At 35.5% G+C, this 22,284-nt stretch overlaps 1 protein-coding gene across 2 annotated transcripts in view; it reads left to right on the top strand.

Annotated features, from left to right (window-relative positions):
* ALDH1A2 (aldehyde dehydrogenase 1 family member A2) overlaps positions 1-22,284 on the top strand; it is a 103,490-nt gene that overhangs the window by 18,182 nt on the left and 63,024 nt on the right. Inside the window, exons 2-3 of one of the 2 annotated variants that reach the window (XM_010969452.2) lie at positions 21,812-21,916; positions 22,096-22,236. The exons of the other annotated variant lie outside the window; for it this stretch is intronic. Of the exons in view, the coding sequence (XP_010967754.1) occupies positions 21,812-21,916; positions 22,096-22,236 (246 nt within the window). The remainder of the gene's footprint in view (positions 1-21,811; positions 21,917-22,095; positions 22,237-22,284) is intronic. 2 annotated transcript variants of the gene reach the window in all.

Below are 22,284 nucleotides of genomic sequence, written 5' to 3'. Positions count from 1 at the left end.
AAGCCTGATTGTCCTCGATTGCCTTCCTGCTGCAGAAATGGCCAAGTGATGTGGCTTGGCTTACATGGATAAGCTTCTCTGTTTTGAATTTTTACCCGAGTAACTGCTGAGATATATAAAATTACTTAAAGCGACTTAGATGAATCAGATACCTGTTGACAGCCAATCCGAATTCCTTTTGCCCACCTTTGCTTGTTTCCCCAGTATAGCATGATTTATTTTATCTTTTGAATAATGACTGCATGTTAAGTGCTGTGTTAGAATGTGGGGGAAACCGAATGAAGGTGGGACCTTCCTTCAAGGAACTTAGAAAAGGGAGAAACTTTCATTTTAACCAGCAAAGCCTTAGACACATTTACATTTTATGTTATTACATAATTGTACAACAGCCCTGAAAGGAATAGGCTTTATTTCTTTTTTACAGAAAAGGAGACAAGGCTCAAAGAGTTTGAGAATCTGTCTTAAAGATGGCTTAATATTACACAAGTGGTAAAAGGCAGACTGATATGTAAATGGAGGTCTTTCAACTCTAGTACTTCCATTCTGGGTTTATTCTATGAGGAAGATAAATACATGCAAGACTAATCACCTCAGTCCTCAGTGAATTTCCTACTTTGTTTTACATACATAGACATGACCCTTATGGCATTTAACCATCACTATTGAATAATTATGCAACTTCAGTCTCTACACTTGTCTTGAGGAGAACAGACTTGCATGCTACTTTATCCTAATAGTGTCTTTAGGAAAAAAAAATGTATAAACCAGCCCAGTCATCATGAATTGGCTTTCAAAAACCCACCTTTGTGATCTTTACTAAGTCAAAACACAACCAAATACTCTATTCATATCTCAGGGTACCTCTCTCAGATGTTATGAGATATCTGTTCCTTTCAGGTTTGGGAAGGAACACTTCTGTTTGGCAGAAGGCCTTTGTTGTAGTGGAGGACTGTCCTTGTTAGAGTTCTTAAAAGCGTTCCACCAGGAAGGGAATACAGTTTCTGAGATGGGGAAATAGATGACATTTCCTGACCAGGTGCCCAGAATTCTAGGATGCTATGAGATAGTTACAGAAGGAAATTGTACTTACAGGTTTTTTCCCCAAATGCCTGTGTGGTGTTTCCCTAATAAAATGCCATTACGAATTTTAATTTTAATTCCCTTTGGTGGGTAACTGTGAGCCTGACGGCTGTGATGGTTTCATAAAAACTGCAATTGATGCCTGCATTGATACCTAGATTCTAGAGAAAGGAACATATGACGAAGGAATCACTTTATTTCAGCGTATTTGTAACCAGCTCCTAAATCAATCAGGGTTGGCCATTCCCTTGCGCTTCTGCTCATTCAAAAACCAGCCCTTCTGTAAGAAGTCATTAGGAGAGGGATTGGTTTTGAAGTCCCTTTCCTGTACCCTCAGATACCAGCCTGTGGTTGTAAGAGTGCAAAATTGTTCTTTAATACACCTAGGAAATCATTTTCTACCTAATGATCACAATAGTATGGCTGCCATCCTCTGGCAGAAGTTCCTGCTTCTACCTGTGAGGAGAAGGCAGAAAATGTCCTGGAACCTCACCTCTGAGTGGGATCCATTGGGAATGTAAATCACCGCTGTTTTCCCAACACATTTTGCTGTCGAGAAAGGAAATGAAAAATTATTTTGCTGTCACTTGTGTTGATTGTGCTGAAGAAAAAAAGGACTCAAGCAAAATTCCTTGTGCTGAATAATTTTTAAAAGACATTGTGAGAGATGCTTTTATTTATGAAATCTGCTTTCTAGAGAAACGTCAACAAAATTTAAATTTAGAAAAAGCCCTGGGATGGGAATCAGGATGTGGGGTTCCAGTCCCTTTTCAGCCACTAATGGGCTGTGTGACCTTGGGCAAGTCATTGGACTTCTTTTCACAAGTTTGTTTATCTAACGCTTTCCATTTGCATAGATTATATCTACGGCCCTTTCCAGCTCTCTGAATGTATCTCTTCCTAACCAAAGCGGCATCTACTATATTTAGATCAAGAAATAAGATATTTATTTGTTAGTGCATTTTAAAATAGTGTTTTATTGTTTTAATAAGACTTATTTGTTAAAAGTATGAGCTCGGCATACTGCATATTTTCACAATATGAAACTAAGACCAGTTTTGGCGGGGAGGTGGGCCGTTTCCTGTTGTTCTTAGTGATAACTTTGCGTAGGTTTTTAAATGTTTGTTATAGGACTCTTTTCCAGCTAAATTTCACTTTTTCAAATGGTATCTTTCTAGCATACTAGTTGCATGTTCAAGTACTATACATAATTGGAAAAGAAGGCAATAACTTTTGACCCCAGAGAATGGACTCTGCCATGGGCGTGAAGATACATTATTCAAATAGTTATGAAACATCAACATGCACTTAGAAAAGGAGCAAGACAAACCTACAACGTCACAGAAACTCTGATAAACTCTCTTATTGAGTGCGCACTGGTGGTGACATGTGTTCTATATCCAGGACCTCAGATATGCAGAGCATTAGAACTAGGAAGTCCTTAGACTAAGATGACATCTTTCATTTAATTGGTAGTAGCTTTCTAAAGTGCCATGTTGAAAAGTAGTCAAAAGTTCAAGTGCAGAGTGTCATGATCAATTATCAGTGTCTGTTAAGGAGCTGGACAGAAGATTTGTATCACAGATGCCATCCACGAGCCTATCTTTGGTTGCCAAGTGCAGTATTCTCATGGACGAAACCGAGGGTTGGGGAAGGTGGGAGACTTGCTGAACATTTAGTGTGAAACCAAGAACAGAACACAAGTGCTTCATCTCCTCCTCTTTATTTCCCTTTGGAAGGAAATAAAACTGGTAAGGTAGTATCTTTGTATAAATAAGCTCCTAGGCATAGTCAGCTTAAATAATCAACTATAAAGTGGCCACACTACATAACTGGTAGTGGTTGAAGGAGGAGACTGCAGTTCCAGATCGGCTTCACATGTTTCAGGTCACTGAAGAAAATTCCAGTGTTCTGGTCCAGTGCCCCAGAGAAAAGTAGTTCCTTTTGAACCACCTTCATTCTAATGGTTTTTGGCAGAGTACTGTGGTACGGCAGCCTTTTTTAGGTTAAGTAAATAACTCCATTGTCTTGGTGATCACACTGGTATCCAGAATCATAATCTGGGTGAAAACTGTCTTAACCTCAATTCAAATAAGGAAGAGTAAGAAGCATGGTATTAGTGAGATGCTATTCAGGGTAGATTGAGGGGCCAGCTTCCCCAGATAGATGATTGTAGCATTCCAAGAACCTTGACTCCTGGAATTCAAAATATATATTGTTTTTCTTTTTGTTTGAAGAAAGAACTTGCTTCTCATGTAACACAAATACATATCAAACGTTTATGGAGCAACAGCTTCTTCACTGTTCCTTTTCTAGGTACTGGAGATACAAAAATGAAGATGACATCGTGACATAGTATTTGTCCTTAAGGAGCAAACAGTCTAGTGGGGGACAGAGGTGAAGTATTACAGGACAGTGTGATACTAGGCAGAAGTCAGAGGGCCAACAGTTAGCTCTGTCTAAAGGGATTTGGGAAGGCTTTACCGAGGGATTGTATTTGAACTGAGTTTTGAAGGATGAAAGATCCTGATGCTTTGTCAGGTAAAGAATGAAAGGAAGAACATTGTGTTCAAAGATCCTGATAAAAATTCATAGCATATTTGGAAACTGGTCTGGTTTTAGTCTAGGTAGTCATAAGGAGGAACTTAGATCCACGAATTTTAAATGACTAATCTCCTCATTTTGTGGCACACTGTAAGACACTGGTCCACACATTGGTTTCCCCACAGGCACCCACACCAGTCTGTGTTAAGATACAGATACATCCTTTATTTTTTAACATTTTTTTTTTATTGAGTAATAGTCATTTTACAATGTTGTGTCAAATTCCAGTGTAGAGCACAATTTTTCAGTTATACATGAACATATATATATTCATCGTCACATTTTTTTGTTCGCTGTGAGCTATGACAAGATCTTGTATATATTTCCCTGTGCTATACAGTATAATCTTGTTTGTTTGTTCTACATTTTGAAATCCCAATCTGTCCCTTCCCACCCCCCAGATACAGATATATCCTTGATGGGAAAATGGTGTTGTTTTTGTGTCTGTTTTTAATTTACATAAATGGTATTGTGCTGTAGATGTTATTGCAACTTAGATACTTGGCGATGAATGGCCAGTGGTGAGACTAGAAAGATCGGTTGAGACCAGATTATGAAGGAAACTGCCCCTTAGGAAGAAACGTGTTTAATTAATTTATTTTGAAACAGTTCACTTGGCCACTTGTCAGTTTTGCAGCAACAAGAAAATTGCACCAGGGCACTAGTCTGTTACAAACACCAAGGTACCAGACTGTGCTGTTTTGGATCCCAGCGCCACTGCATTCCTCGCCATGGCCAGTTCCTGTACCTCTCTGAGCTTCCACTTCCTTCCTCATCTATGAAACAGGGATGGTGACAGGGCCTACTGTATGTCAGAATTTTTAAGGGTTAATTGAGTTAATACATGTGACGTGTCTGGAACAGTGCCTGGAACACAGTAAGCACTCTCATGTTACTTTCATTATTATTCTCTTGATCAATTTGTGTTTTCAATTCTGACTCAACAGTAAATTTCCTAATTATGTTCTTTCTCCTGTCTTTGGCCTAACTGAACACAGATATTTAACTTAAGGTTATAGTTTAGCAGAGAAGGTGGGTAGCAACCAGTAACTTTGAGAGGAATGAAAAAGCTCTGTATGCAGCGTCAGAAGACCTAGGTTCACATTTTTGCCGTGTAAGTTATTTGCAGTATAAACTTGCACTTGTAACATAAACTTTAGTTTAGTCATCTTGCAGGGAAATACCTACGTCACAGATTCGTTATATAGATTAAATGAAATATTCGTTATAAAGATTAAATGTTAAGTAAATGGGAGGTACCTAATAATGTTAATAATCTGAATTATTTATTGAATGTGTGTTATCCGTGTACTTTGGATTAAAACGAATTCCTCTCCTGGGTGACCTCTCTGCAGGTTGCTTTGGTCTGCATGGTGTAGTTGAGCCTGTGTGGATAGATGTGCTCTGTTAGCACAGCCCTTGGAGAAGGACTTACTCATAAAACAATCCTGTCTTTCCACCTGTGGGTTCAGAGACGTGGTGCTTTCTCTGAAGCCCAAGTCCCCTCCTCAGAAGGACGTTCTCTTGGCTTCTGTCAGGCGGGTGTGGTTCTTTGGTTGGATTTATCTGAGGCACACAAATTACTTGTCTAATGTTTTATAAAATTAGAATGTAAACTATATAGTCCTTGACGCATATTCATCGTAGGTATTTAGTAAATACTTTTGAATGTTGTTTCCACATCATATTATGGGAGCTGTTCCTTTGTTGGTCTTCCCGACTACAGAGCTGAGCATTTATTTCAAGGGTAGAGGCTGATTTTATTTATTTCTGTATCCTCAGTGCTTGCCATATAGTAGGTGCATAATAAATGATTGTGAATAATGGAAAAATTAATAACTTTAAGGGAGATAGAACAAAGATGCTAACCACCTCCCCTTTCACCAAGATTGTCCTTTGTTTTTCTTCTTTCCCTCCCTTTACAGCTCCTCCCTTCCTCCCAGTAACTAGTGTTGTGAGTCACTAGCCTTAATTCACCTTCTTAGAAGATAATATTTCTTTCATTTCTCCTCTTCACAAAAATGAAAGGTGACATGTCTTCATATAAAGAAATGGCCTCAGCCACTTCTGGAAAAACTCTACTGGTTAATCAGTTACTTTTAATTTAAATATATATGCTTAATGCTGAATTACATTGTAAACTCCCAGGCTGATTTATGGCCTCAGTCTGCCTTAATTAACATCGATTCTAGGGGAATAGTAAATGGGAATGGCCTTCACAATTGAGGCTGAACAATGAACTCTCTGGGTGTTGTCCAATTTGTAACATGATTTACATGGAAGCTAGCCCTTCCTTTCCTGGGGTTATCCCTTTTTCATCTGGTGTTTAGGACGGGTTATATATAATCCATAGATAGGAACATTTGCTGTCAAATACTTTTGCTGATTTAGAGCTAGGCCACAAAATGGTCACTATTAATAAAGAAGGAGAAAAAAAAAACCTAATCTGAGGCTTTGCAGGGATTCCAGGTTCTTGCTATGTGTCATCGCTTGTCCAGTCTGTGGCATTTTTATGAAGTGGCCATAATGAAAGTCAGATTAAATGCACAGGATATATACATTTAATCAACAGCCATTGGAGTCTGTGGTGCTGGAACAGTTATAAGAGCCCCGTGAATGCAAATTTATTGCAAAAGAATCCAAGGGGTGAGGAATGAATGTCTGCTGAATGGTACTACCTGACACAGGACACCAAAAAACTTTCCAGAGTGAGTGATTTAAGTGTAAGGTTTGGCTTGTAAAGCTGCCAGCTGCTTGGTTTCAAAACTTGAAACATTTCCAAAACATTGGATGAGGCACTTTATATGTGCACTAGAGTAAATACTCTGGTTTTACTGCCAATTTAAATGTGCTCAGTTTACAGTAATGAGCTTGTATAGGCATTACCTTGTTTATAGAAAGTGGAACAGGAAGAAATGAACATTAACCATTACCAGTAGCAACTCCCATTGCCTTCTGCCACATCACTGATGGCAAGTGTAGTTTCTTCCAATTTGAGAAAATGTCACAACTGACATTGGTGTGTTTGTGGCTTTAATGTCAAGTTGCTTCAACATGTAACACAGTAACAAATGCTGTAATTCAAGGTGGCTCTGATAAGGCTGGTCAGACCAGTTGACTTTCTTACTATTTTTCCTAAAACAGATTCTCAGAAATGGGAATCATGGAACAGTAGAGAAAGTAGGTACCCTGATTACACATATTGAGTTTATTTTAGCCAAGTCTGTTTTCTACAAGCAAATCAGTGATGAGAGTCATTTGTTTTTTCCTAAAGAAATTATTTGGCTATGTTTTGGTGCTCTACGTGGAAGCAGTGGCCTTTGTCTTTTGGGATGACTGGTATAGGAACCCCTTTAGCCCTCTACATGCAGATATATTTAGCCTGAAAGACAATTTTCTCAGCCTGGGAAAGAAAGAAAATATAGAAATCTAAGGAGACACTAGTGAGCACAATGTCTAGAAGGGAGTAGGCACTCAATAAAAATTGTTGAAGGAGAGGGAAAGGAAGGGAAGAAGGAAAGGGAGGGTGTTTAATAGGAAGGGAGCATGGAAACCCATATTTTAAGAGAAATAGCCTCATGAGTTGAGCTGTGTTTAGACTCGACTTCTTTAAACAAAAAAGTCCCTACTGATTGCCAGGGACTCCTTGTCTTTATTTCTGTGTTTCTTTTCATGGCTTCTGAGAACGTTTTGGCCCAAGTACACATACTTATGAATATCTGGATTGTGCTACCCAAGGAATACCACACTTCCCCTACAGTATAATTCCTTCTCCATTGTGTGGGATACTAGCAAAATGCAGAGACTGACCAGCACCACGAGCATGGTATCTGGGTGCAAATAGCATGATTCTGAAGACACAAGTATATGGCTACCGAATTGTTCTCATGCCGCAGACTGTGTGTGTTTTCTAGTTGGTCTTGCTTTAATGCTTTTTCTAACAGTAGTTCCATGGTGCAAAAAAAGAAAAGAAAAGAAAGCTAGTCACTCAGCATTGAATAGTTCAAAATATTGCATGTCTGAGTTTTCCTGGCAGATGAGTTCCACCTCTGTTGGTTCTCCCTGTCGTACCCTCTCCTTCCCCTCCACCCCCACCTCCCTGTATCCTTGCTTCCTCTCTCAATTCATTGTTTCTCAATATGAAGTCGGTAAGGCTTGTTTTTCTCAGCCTCTTGTATTTAAACAGAACTATATTTTTTAAAATAAATACTTCTTTTCTAACTCTATTTTCAATATTCATTTTCCATTATCTTCTAAAAGTCTCCTCTCCATGTTTCCTGTACAGTGTTTTTCACTCCTTTTAGTTGCTACTCTTCCTAAATGTGATTAATTTATAACATATTTTTAAAATTCTTCTCTTTTTTCATGTCTTCCTTCTTCATATGACTCTATTTAACTAGCTTTATGAATTTCTGACCTGTTTTCTCTGACTCTATGGATTTTCATGATTATTTTTGGCCCTGCTTGCCTGAAGGCACGCTGCTTACTCTGAAGACAGTGCTGTGGTAGAGGCCAGTGCTGAGACCCCAGGGGTCGCTCAAGTGCTGGAGCTACTGGTAGAGTCCGGGGAGGGAAGGAGAGAAGCTAAACTTGGCTCTCTTCCTTCTCCATCACACTCCTTCAACCCGGGTATCAGATAATCTTTGAGAGGAGCTGAAGTCAAGGAAGAGGGGCTGATCAGGCCAGCTGAATAATTTTATTAGGGATAGGGTTTCTTTCTTCTGCCTTATCCTTTCCCTGCCCCAGGTCACACTCCCTCATTATTTCTTGTTTCCCTCAAGTGTTCTTTTAACATGTCAGCCCACACTGGTGTCACCCTTCTCCGAAGCGAACTCCTGTGGTGCTTATCTCTACCACTCATCTTGGTACTAAATCATAGAGTGTCTTACGTTATTTAACTTTCCTGAAAGTAATCTTGTCTTTGAAACATGATTATAAGCTCCAGGACAGCAGAGTACATGTCTTCTGTAGATTTTCAGTAGTACCTACAAAAAACTCCGTGTTTAGAATAGGCCTTTAATAAGCATTTTGCAGTTTTTCTGTGAAACAAATTTCTGTTCAATAATTCCTTTCCCTCTTAGTTTCAACTCACACTGGTTTTCTTCTCTCAAACCTGTTTCACAGAGGAGGGGTGAGAGAGTTTTGTAGCTCCCTCAATTTTATGAAGTGGTTGCATTGCAACTAAGAGCCGTAACTCCTTTTTAGACTCTTCTAGATTATTATTTTTAATTTATATAAATTAAAAGATTAATAGTTGCTGCCCATGATTTATACTTCTGACATTAAAGTAAACTATATACTCTAAAGGGTCCTTCTGTTACAGTGGAGCTAGATCTTGTATGAATTAGTGTGTGTGTATAAATATATGTACTTAAACTTCATTTTCCATTAATTTGTTGATAATGTATTGATCTTGTATCCTGGGACTTTGATAAATTATACTTAAATTATACTTCTAGCAATTTTTTGGTAGATTTTTTTTAGGAATTTCTACACAATCAAGATGTCTGAAAATAATGACAACATTACTTATTTTTAACCTTTTTGCCTAAAAATATCTGATAATATTACAGTATTAAATAGAAATAGTAGGAGCAGCTATCCTTGCATATATTACTTTTAATGTATTGCTTAATTAAAAGAACAGTGATCTGAAAACGGATCAAGGAGCTGAGGGAAAATGCAAAAGCTGGGTTTTCTCTAGAAGCAAATGCTCTAGGAATAGTTAAGCTAAACCTCCACCCAACAACAGCATATAATATACATTATTATCAGGTTCACATGGAGCATTCATCAAGTTAGACCACATTCTGGGCCATAAAATACACTTTGACAAAATTCAAAGAGTAGAATTTTTACCAAAAATACACTCTCAGAACACAATGGAATTAAACCATAAATTAACAATAGAAAGATAACGTGGAAAATCCCAAAATATTTGGAGCTTGAGCAACACATTTCTAAATAACACATGGATCAAGGAATAAGTCTTAAGAGAAATTTAAAATATTTTGAACTAAATGAAAATACAACTTATCAAAATTTGTGGGATGCAGTGAAAGCAGTATTTAGAAGGAAATTTATTGAAGAGATAACATGTACCCCAATGTTCATAGCAGCACTGTTTACAATAGCCAAGACATGGAAACAACCTAAATGTCCACCATCAGATGACTGGATAAAGAAGCTGTGGTATATATTTATACAATGGAATACTACTTAGCCATAAAAAAGAATAAAATAATGCCACTTGCAGCAACATGGCTGGATCTGAGGATTGTCATTCTAAGTGAAGTAAGCCAGAAAGAGAAAGAAAAATACCATATGATATCACTAATATGGGGAAATCTAAAAAAAAAAAAAAGAAAGAAAAAAGAAGACACTAATGAACTCACCTACAAAACAGAAACAGACTCACAGATGTAGTAAACAAACTTATGGTTGCCAGGGGGAAAAGGGGCATGAAGGGATAAATTGGGAGCTCGAGATTTGCAGATACTAACTACTATATATAAAATAGATAAAAAAAAATTTCGTCTGTATAGCACAGGGAACTATGTTCAGTATTCAGTATCTTGTAGTAACCTATAATGAAAAAGAATATGAAAAGGATTATATGTATGTATACATATACAACTGAAATACTATGCTGTATACCAGAAATTGACACATTGTAAACTGACTATACTTCAATTAAAAAAAAAGTATACAGGGAAATTTATAGCATTGAGTACATATGTTAGAAGGTAAGAGATAGTCTAAGCTTCTACCTTAGGAAACTAGAAAAAGAAGAGTAATATGAACCTAAATCAAGAAGAATAAAAAATAGTAAATTATAGCAGAAATCAATGAAATGAAAGACAGGAAAACAATAGAGAAAATCAATGAAACCATAGGCTGTTTCTTTGAAAAGATCAATAAAATTGATAAACATCTAGCCTGGCTAACAAAGAGAAAAAGAAAGAAGACACAAATTGCTAGTATCAGAAACAGGGAGAAGCCATCATGGACATTAAAAGAATAACAAAGGAATATTATGAGCAACTCTATGCCCACAAATATGATAACTAATGGACACATTTCTTAAAAGACACAGTCTGCCAAAACTCACCCAAGGAGAAATAGGTAATTTGAATAGCCTTTTATTTTATTGAAGAAATTGAATTTGTTGCTAAAAAACTTTCTCACAAAGAAAACTCTAGGCCCAGATACCTTTACTAGTGAATTCTACCAAATAGTTAAGGAAGAAATAATGCCACTTCTACACACAAACTCTTCTAGAAAACTGAAGAAGACAGAATGCTTCCCAGCTCATGCTTTGAGACCAGTATTACCCTGACTCCAAAACCAAAGACATCACATATAAAATCCCAACACCTACTAAATTGGTACCCAGTCTTAAGATAGTCATCACTTCTTGCCAGCTCCTTCACAATTCTTTTGAACGTAAGTTATCCTGACCCAGGACTTGGCCCTTAAATGGCCTCAAACTGTACTGCATGACCTTCTGCTTCCTGGTTCCAAATGTTTGGACCTAAGAGCATTTAATTTACATCTGAAGACTGGCTTGAAAAGATGTACTGGAACCCAATCAAAAGCCCTTCTCCTGAGGCCGACCTAAGAGACCTAGAAGGAAGGAATAGTTGATGGTGGGAGCTGAGGATGGAGACTCACATTGGCGAAGCCTGGATAGACCTGTATCTGTTTAAGAAATTGAATCAGTAATGAATAATCTCCTCAATAAAAAATGCACCAGTTCAGATAGTTTCAGTAGTGACTTCTATCAAACACACCGATTTTCTACAATCTCTTCCAGAAAACAAAATTAGAAAGAACAGTTCCTACCAGAAAGAACAGTTTCCTACAGGAAGGGAAAACTACAGATTGATCTCTCTCATTAACATTAATGCAAAACCCTCAAAAATATTAGCAGATAAAATCTAACAATGTGTGAAAAGTATTATATACCACAACCAAGTGGGGTTTAGTCCAAGTATACAGGACTGGTTCAACATTCAAAAATCAATTATTGTAACCTGTCACATCCACAGGCTAATGAAGAAAAATCATGTGATAATATGTGTATGTACAGAAATTAGCACTTGACAAAATCCAACACCCATTCATGTAAAAACTCTCAGCAAACTAGGAATACAAGGAAACTTCCTCAACTTGATGAAGAAGATCTGTATAAAACCTATAGCTAATATCATACCTAATGGTGAGGAACTAGATGCTTTCCCTCTATGATTGGGAACAAAGCAAAATATTCTTTCTTCAATGTTGAATTCCTGTTCAACATTGTACTAGAAGTCCTAGATAATACAGAAAAAGAACTAAATGAGAAAAAGAACTAAAAGGTATACAGATTGAGAAGGAAGAAATAAAACTGTCTTTGCTCATGACATGATTTATATGTTGAAAAATCCCTAGAATTGACTCCCCAAACCCCAGAAAAACAAAAAAACCTCTAGAACTTATAAGTAATTATAGCAAGGTTGCATGACACATGGTTAAAATACAGAAGTCATTTGCTTTCTTACACACCAGTTGAACAATTGGAATTTGAAATAAGGAACACTATGCCACGTACAGTCCCACAAAAGAGAAATACTTAGGTACGAATCTAACAAAATATGTACAAGATATTTATGAAAAAGAATATAGAACTCTGATGAAATTAATCGAAAGAGATCTAGATAAATGGAGATACATCCCATGGATAGAAAGACTCAATATTATTGAAATGTCAGTTCTTTCCAACTGGATCTGTAGATTCAATGCAATCCCAGTAACAATCCTGATAAATTATTTTGTAGGTAGCAACAAACAAATTCTAAGGTTTATATCGAAGGGCAGAAGAGCCAGTAATATTGAAGAAGAGAAAAGCCGTAGGACTGACAGTACCCAACTTCAAGACTTCCTGTGAAGCTACGATAATCAAGACAGCGTGCTATTGGCGAAAGAACAGATGGAGAGTTCAATGGAATAGAGTAGAGAGCTCAGAAATAAATGCAGACAAATACAGTCAACTGATCTTTGACAAAGGAGTAAAGGCAATCATTGAGAAAGGATAGTCCTTTCAACATGGTGCTCAAACAAAGAGACATCCACATGCAAAAAAATGAATCTGGACACCAACCTTACACCTTTCACAAAAATTAACTCAAAATGGATCATAGGCTTAATGTAAAACACAAAACTATAAAACTTCTTGAAGATAGAATAGTAGCATAGGAGAAAATACAGATGATCTTGGGTTTGGCAGTGAATTTTTATATACAACACGAAAAACATGAACCATGAAAGGAGAAATTGGTATATTGGACTTCCTTAAAACAAAAAACTTCTGATCTGCAAAAGTGAATGAAAAGACAAGCCACAAACTGAGAGAAAATATTTACAAGACACATGTCCAATGAAGAACTTGTATCCAAAATATACAAAGAACTCTTAAAATTCAACACTAAGAAAACAACTCAAACAACAGGCAAAAGATCTAAGACACCTCATCAGAGAAAATACACAGCCAGCAAATAAGCATATAAAAAATTCTCAACACCGTATGTCATTGGAGAATTTCAGACGAAAACAAGATGCCTCTGCACACCTATTAGAACGGCTAAAATAAAAAACAAAACAAAACATAGCAAAAGAGAAAACCTGAAAATGCCAAATGCTGACAAGGATGTGAAGCAACAAGAGCTCTCATGCATTGCTGGTGGGAATTCAAAATGGTAACTCAACTTTGGAAGACAGTTTGGCGGTTTCTTGCAGAGCTAAGACTAGTCTTTCCATGTAATCCAGCAATCACTCTCCTAGGCATTTACTCAAATGAATTGAAAATTTATGTTCACACAAAAACCTGCACACAGCTGTTAATAACAACTTTATTCATGAATCCTCCAAACTGGAAGCAACCAAGATGTCTTTTAAAAGTGAATGGATAAACCAACTGGGGTACATCCATAAATTGAATGTTATTCAGCATTAACCGAAAAATGAGCTAATAAGCCATGAAAAAACATGGAAGAACCTTAAGTACAAATTGCTGAGTGAAAGCAGCCAGTCTGAAAAGGCTACCTACTATGTGATTCCAGCGATATGACATTCTGGGAAAGGCAAAGTGAAGGAGACAGTAAAAATATCAGTATTTGTCAGGGTTTAGGGGGAAGAGGGAAGGATAAATAGTGGAACACAGGATATTTTGGGCAGTGAAGAAAGTATTCTGTGTTAAGTCATGGTGGATACATGACATTATGCATTTTTCAAAACCTATAGAACTGTACAACACAAAGAGTGAAGCCTAATATAAACTATGGACTTTATCAATACTTGTCCATCAGTTGTAACAAATGTACAACACTAATGCAAGATATTAAAAGTAGAAGAAACTGAGGAGGGGAATAGGGGGTATGTGGGATCTCTCTGTGCTGTTTTCTGTGAACCTAAAACTTTAATTTTAAAAGCCAAGACAGAATGACCAGGCAGATTTGAAAAAGAACAAATCAGAATTTTTAGACATAAAAATATAAACATTGAAATTACCAGATTAGAGCCAAGTAAAGGGAACTGGATGATAGATCTGAAGAAATTATTCAACTGCAACACAGAGAAAAAGGAGTAGAATAGAAACAAATGTCTGTCAATAGAGGGCTGATTGAATAAATTTACATACACCCATGCACGCATATCCACACGTGCACACACACACCTATATATTTATGTGCATAAAATACATATTGGAACCCAAAGAAATCATTAAAAATATCCACAGTATATTGTTAATTTTTTAAAAAGCAAGTTCTAAAGCTCATGTAAAGTTTATCTTGTTTTGTGGAATTATATACATATATGTTTGTGGGCCTAGAAACATGTCTAGAAGGATGGTCATGAAGATGTGAACTTAATTATTTCTGGATGATGAAATTTGAGGTGATTTTGTAACCTTTTCTTTCCTTTCCTGTATAGTTTGAATTGTTCAGAAGAGTCTGTCGCACATTTACAAAAGCAACAAAGCTATATTTACATAAAATATTTTTTAAAAGAGATGAAAAATGAGTGGTTAAAAGACATTGATGATGGGCTAAAAAGGTATAACACTCAGAGTTCCAGAGCAGAGAATAGAAAGAATGATATTCAGGGAAATGGTGATAATCATTAAGAATATTCTAAGGGGAAGGGTACAGCTCAGTGGTAGAGGGCGTACTTAGCATGCATGAGGTCCTGGGTTCAATCCCCAATACCTCCATTAAAATAAATAAGCAAGTAAATAAATAAATCTTATCACCCCCCCCAAAAAAAAACAAAAAAAGAGAAAACCTAAAGAATAATAAAGAACATTCTAGAACTTAAAAGACAAAATTCACAAATGCAGCAAGCACAATGCTTAACTATCAAGATAAAAAAGAAATTGATACGTAAACATATTGTGATGAAACTCAAAATACCGAGACAAAGACAAGATCTGAAAAGCAACCAGATACAAAAGGTGAATCATCAACAAAATAATGATCATCAGAGACTTGCAGCAGAGATATTTTGTAAACACCATTGCAGGAGAGAAAATACTGGAATAATATCCTCAAAGTTCTGTGAGAAAATAATTGTCTCGCTAGAATTGTATAACTTTCTAGGTGTATCTTTTGAGCATGAGGGTGTAGTAAATTTATGTTCAGATATGAGACTTTACCCCCAATAAATCTTTACTAAATGTAATTCTAAGAAATAAAATAAAAATCAAGAAATCTTCTATATTAGAAATCATTTTCTGTATTAAATAATAATTTTATAACAAAGAAACCCCTGGAAAAGAGCAATTAAATTTTGTGTTTTAAGTCCTTTGTAATTATTTGGGAGGAATTTTAAGTATATATTAACTTTAGACTTTACTTTGTTAAATATGAGTGATAAAATATCATGGATAACCAATGAAAGAATAGAAAGACTGTATACAACTTCCAAACTAATAAAAGAGGGAAATTAAATTGTAAAATGAACAAACGTTAATTAAGTTTTAAAAAGAGGCAAGAAAGGAGAAAACAGGAAGTCAAATAAAACAAGACAAATAGCACTAAGTCCAAATATCACAAAAGACATAATTTAACACAAAATATGATGACAATAAATACAATTGTATTAAACTTGCCAGTTAAAGGACAGGGATTTTCATATTGAATGAAAAAATATAGCTGTAAAGCATTTAAAGAGACACATCAAAATGGTAAAGTCATAATTGAAAGTAATAGGATGGGAAAAAATGTGTCAGGAAATACTAAAGAAAAGCTTAGGTGGCTTTATGCATATTAAACAAAATAGTCTTTAAGACACAAAGCTTTTTTTAGTAATAAAGGAGGTCACTTCATATTGGTAAATAGTTTTATTTTATCAGAGAATCTAATAGTTACACTAAAATTCACTAATAAAGTAAACTAAAATTTATAAATATAAAAATGAAGCACAGGGAAATATACACAAGATCTTATCGTAGCTCACAGAGAAAAAAATGTGACAATGAATATATATATGTTCATGTATAACTGAAAAATTGTGCTCTACACTGGAATTTGACACAACATTGTAAAATGATTATAAATCAATAAAAAATGTTAAAAAAAAAAACCAAAAAAATGATAGAACTAAGGGGTGTATTGACAAATCTGCCACCAAAGTGGCAGACTGCAGCACAGCTGTCTAATTGTCAGTAGGACAAGCAGACAAAGTGTTAGTAAAGATCAGTTTGTCCATTACTGGTGATGTGAACTTTAGTCACTTGATTAAGGTGCTGTCTGCCAGGTTTCTCCAGTGTGAAGTTACCTTTTTCCTCTTTGTAATTAATAAGAATCTTAAGGGGAGATACTTTGAGATTACATAAACATCCAATTTTTCATTATACTTTTACCTACTAATTTTACCATCCACTGACAATATTTGCCTGAAGCAGTTATTATCGTGCTGTTTGACAAATGATGATAATCTAATTGTCATTCCTTGTCAGTAGTCAAACAACTATTAGTTTGAATTCTGCTGTTAAGAGCTTTTCCTTATCTGCCATTTATTTATTTATATATTAAAAATGTGTATTATTATGGACTTTTGGATGCCTGTTTTGTTCTTAAGGTAATAATCTATTACTACCATTATTTATTTTGCTGCTCAAATTATCCCAGTATTGCTCCCATTGGGAGCCCCTTCACGTTGGCTCCTGTGTTCTTTTGATATATCGCTGTCAATTTTTGAGCATGTACTTGATTTCTGGCACCACAATATTCCAGGATCATCTTGTGCTTTCCCTGCTACAGCCCTGAGGTAAACTGTTTCTTCAAGGAGGCCTGGTTAGAGAGGATCACATTAGACAGCATTCAAAACTTTCAAAATTGCTCAGAGAAGCTGAAAACTTTCAGGTAGTTTGGAGGTACTTGCTTTCTTGTGTGCCAACAGAGTTGTCAGTATAAGTTTTTTAAGCGTCATAAGGCTAGGTCTATGAAAATAGTAATGCAATAAAAATATCATATATTTTAACCTTCAGCATACCAGGAAAAATAGTCATCACATTTACCATCTGGGCCCAGTGGAGATTATATAGCTTTAAAACTTTAAGTTGTTTTTTGAAAAATTTAAAGAAGTAAAAGTAAAGAGATAGTGAAAACAACAAAACAAGAATTTTAAAATAACAAACCAAAATTTTCTTCCGTATTTTCTGGGTGTTGGAGGTATATGTACATGAAATGAGCCATGGCCTTTGAATGCAGTTATCTGCTCATGAGTTATCATGTTTGAACCTGGAAATGTTTATGTTATAAATAGTGATTGGAAATTCTAAGCACATCCCTAATAGGTTACTTTTAAGCACATCTCTTATTGTTACTTATTTTTACTTTTGGTTCCTCATATTTGCATTATCATTATGTAATACTATTGAAAAATTTGAAGGCTCATAATTTTGTAGAAGAGAGCATGGCCATCTTTTTGTTGTAAACTACAAAAACATTTTCATTTTTAGTTTTATAAATGTAAATTAGATTGATCAATCCAATGAAATTTTTTATTTCCACCTAATATCTATCCTTCCAATCATAACCTTTTGTGTGTACACCTGTCTTCAGTATTTGTCCATTTGTGAATCATATCAAGTAAAATTTTTCCCACAAATATAAAAGATAAATTAATTGTTAACATATTCTTTTATCAAAACAAGATGGTCCAGAGTTCTTGTTGCAAAATACTAAATGATTAAGTCCTTATTGAATGACTAACTGGGTCATATTTCCTTTTTGTGTTTTTAAGCGTCTTGTTTGCTCTTTGATTCTTGTTAGAGAAAATGTATTTATTTATCCTAAAGACTCATAGTCCAAGATTTTGCTTATATAGTCAGTGTCACCCTCATCAGTAGACTCTCTGATGTTTCTGTCTCTTTGCCTTCATCTCTGACTCATCTAACAATTGTGAAATGTCTTTCTCTGTTAATTTTCTTCTCTTTCTCATTATGGACAGAAATGAAAAATTCTGAATTCTTAATTATGTTCGGTAAAAGCTAAAAAGAAGATGACAGAGATGGTGTCTCCACCATTCTTTTATACTCTTTTGAGAGATGATGCATTACTTTGGGCAATATAATAACAAAACCAAAAGATAATGAAATAATGGTGATGTATTCATTTATTTCTGAACAGTTCCGTAATTTTTGTTTCCTTTTTATTTTAGGTTTTTTAAAAAGCATACTTAGAAATAATTGATGAGTGATGATGAAATAATTCCTAATGATGAAGTAGCAAAGTGTTTCAAGATACAGGAAACGATCACTAAGATCTGATAATGTACTTTATTTTATTTTATTATTTTGGGGGGATTGGATAACATTATATCTTTATTTTTCAATACTCTCTAACTAAAATCTTACTTCTTTCATTTATGTAAGTAGGCAAAAAACCACAATAGTGATAGTGTATTTTCACTTTATCACCATTAGAAATCACAAATATTTTCATACCACGATACAGTTATAGTTACATTGCTTTCCTGCATTCTCTATTTTGCTTGTTTTCTGATCAACACACGGAAGGAGGTGAGCCAAAGGCAGCCCCATAATTTAATGTTCTTATTTATGCCAAGCAACAATAACCTTCACACTGGATAGATCTGTTAAAAATTTAAACAATTTTAATGCCTTTATTTTAAGTTTATAATCTTCTTATTTGATGTGTTAATAAAGGCATACATATATTACTATTCTACAAATTTGTTTTTGATAACTGTATTTCAAAATGATTTGTTTCCTTTGTAACCTGAAATATTTTATATATTAGAAAAGATTATAAAATCAACTATACTTCAATAAAAAAATTATTGAAAAGGGATCTGTAACTTATACTAGCCTGTCAGTAGGACCTGCCCTGAACTAAACAAAATCAAGAATCTTCCAGAAAGATCAAAGGCTGGTGCAGGGTGTAAGGATAGATTATGGTGGGCAACTAAATGTATCGATATCAAGGAATGTGAGTTTCATATCCCAGGGCAATAAGACATCAGTGAAATATGTTTTTAAGGTAAAAATTTTATTGAACTTAACATATAGATAGAGAAGACTATTTAAGTGTATTTTTTCCAAACTTCTATATAGTACCATAATGTGTATATATATATATATATTTTTTTTTTTAATTGAAGTACAGTCAGTTTACAATGTTGTGTCAATTTCTGGTGTACAGAACAATACTTCAGTCATATAGGAACATACATATATTCGTTTTCATATTCTTTTTCACCATAAGTTATTATAAGATATTGAATATAGTTCCCTGTGCTATACAATATAAACTTGTTGTTTATCTATTTTATATATATTAGTTAGTATCTGCAAATCTTGAACTCCCAATTTATCCTTTCCCACCCTCTTCCCCCGCTGGTAACCATAAGTTTGTTTTCTATGTCTTTGACTCTGTTTCTGTTTTGTAAATAAGTTCATTTGTCTTTTTTTTTTTTTTAGGTTCCACATATAAGTGATATCATATGGTATTTTTCTTTCTCTTTCTGGCTTACTTGTATTTTAGATTAATAAAATGATCACTGGACCTAAATGATAGCAATAAAAGAATTAATTTTATCCTATTAAAAATAAGTAATTTTTCTCTGATCTTTGAAAGACCTCCAAGATACAATAAAAGTCGTGAAATATCAATCCTTACATATAGTTATAAATGTTCAACAAAGAAGCCTATAAACTTAAATTGGATCTGATTATGTTCCAGGGGTGAAGAAGTTCTAGTCAAATAGTCAATAAAAGGAGTAAGGAATATTGGCAAGACCCATTCTCCCTTAAACCTGGTAATACTCTAGAAGTGAATTTTTTTTAATTAATGTATAGTCAGTTACAATGTGTCAATTTCTGGTGTACAGCTAGAAGTGAATCTTTAATGAAATTAACCTCTTAATTTTTTCCCCATTTGTCACCTTGGAGGTTTATTGTGTTTCCAAATAGTATGCAGATTTGAAGAGCTGTGAATTGTTAGGAAATTTGTTAAGTTGAATGAAAAGAGAACTAGACCGGGACTCCAAGAATTACAGATCTTAACTTAGGGTTGGGCACAGTTGTGTTTCTTTGGGCTGAGCAATTCTGGAAGCCATGGTGTGGTGGAAAGAGCAGCAGCCTGCGTCAGAGCCATGGTGAGAACCTGCTTCTTTGGACTTCTAACCTCCCTCAATTTTTTCATCTTCAGTAGAGATAATAAAATCCTGTCATTAGGGTTGTTGTAAGTATTTAATGAACTACTGGAGACTGTTCAACTTGGAGGGCTAGAACTCTTAGTCATCTTTATCTCTCCTGTGTCTAGAAATACCTACACATTTAATGAATACATTATACAAATGAATACGTTATGTTAACAAACGACATATGAAAAACTGTAAAACGTGCAATTTCAAGGTCATCATATTTGTGCTCAATACCTTTGTATTAAGTGCTTTTACAGAGGTAAGGTAATTTTTCCCCTTATCTTAAAAAGCCTTCAGGAAAAGACTCCTTCAGCCCAGGCTCACTGTATTATTAAATCAAGGAAAAAGCAAAGCTTTGAAATAATCTGGAACTTAATATTTAAAATTGCAGATCTACACTCACTTAACCTTGTCTGTGATTATTCAAATGCCAGGCAGTAGCAAACCAGTTTATCATTGTGTTTGTTCTAAACTGACTGACTCATAAGTTTAGAAATTTTTGTGGTTGTGCCATAAATTTTATAGAGTAAAATATCTTTGTGTATGCTTTGAGCTTTCATTGTCCAAAAATATTAGTTTGGGTTTCTCAATAAAATTTTTAAAAATGTCTTTGTCTATATTTTCCCTCCTCCTTTAAACCATATCTTACAAATCTTCTGAGAAGTTGACTTGAATAATTTCTTAAGCCATTATTCTCCTTGCCATTTTAATATAATCTTCATTTCCTGTATAAAGAAACCAAGGCTCTCACGAAGTTCTAGAGAGACCAGTTTGAAAGTTATAGGCCTTTTCCCTTTGCTGAGCCAGAGAGCCTCTCCAGCAAAAGGAAAGAAATCTGACTTGGATTTACACATGTAACTTGTTTAACGCACCAGTTGGTTTGGTCAGTCGTTGCTCAGTTTGGAATCTGACTGTAAATTAGACAAATGCTTATTCCAGCACACTTCAGGTTTCCCTGTGAGGTCACTTATGCCTCTGACAGAGAAACTAGTATCCAAGGCCTGATGATTGTCCGTTTGATCCACGATTTACTTTTTTGAGATATTGGTCAGGGGTTGGACTCTAATACTTTCTTACCCTCAGTGTATGGTTTATATATATGTGAGACTCTCTGTCCTCCCTTCCTTGTTTGGCTCTCTCACTAGTTGACAGGTTCAGTAAAGATAAGAATTATATTTAATCTCTGGATGATATTGAGGTAAAAATACCATAAAGGAAATTCCTGAATTGGAGGTGAGGCTGGACTGCACAATAATCAACGGTCTCGTACCTCTTCAAATTCCGTACTTTAACTATATGTATACCAGCAAGCAGATAGAGAAAGTATTACTACCATGGTGCTTCCGTGTAACACTCCACCACTGGCTGGCTTCCTGCACTTGTCTCACGGACCCCATTCTGTTGTCTGCTCCCTTAGATCTTTATTAACAACGAGTGGCAGAACTCAGAGAGCGGCAGAGTGTTCCCTGTCTATAATCCAGCCACAGGAGAGCAGGTGTGTGAAGTTCAAGAAGCAGACAAGGTACGTCCGTCTTAGAAAAAAAAGTTCCCTATGAGATAAGTACCTTGAGACAGCAAAGCACTAAACATGCTCTCCAGACATCACCACTGATGTCATTAGTCACTTTTTGTGAAAGCAAGTGGTTCTTGCTTTATTTGCAGCATTGCCTCTCTTCACTTGTGCCTCTTCCTCTCTAACAGGCAGACATAGACAAAGCAGTGCAGGCAGCCCGCCTGGCTTTCTCTCTTGGTTCAGTGTGGAGAAGGATGGACGCTTCAGAAAGAGGACGTCTGTTGGATAAGCTTGCAGACCTGGTGGAACGAGACAGGGCAGTCCTTGCAGTAAGTAGCCTGACAAAACATCGAGTCTTTACCCCTAGCTTACCATTC

This window comes from Camelus bactrianus, chromosome 6 (genome assembly GCF_048773025.1).
Source record: "Camelus bactrianus isolate YW-2024 breed Bactrian camel chromosome 6, ASM4877302v1, whole genome shotgun sequence".
NCBI classification, from domain to species: Eukaryota; Metazoa; Chordata; class Mammalia; order Artiodactyla; family Camelidae; genus Camelus; species Camelus bactrianus.
Note: the sequence above shows the minus strand (reverse complement) of the source record. Positions and strands in the feature narration are given on the sequence as shown.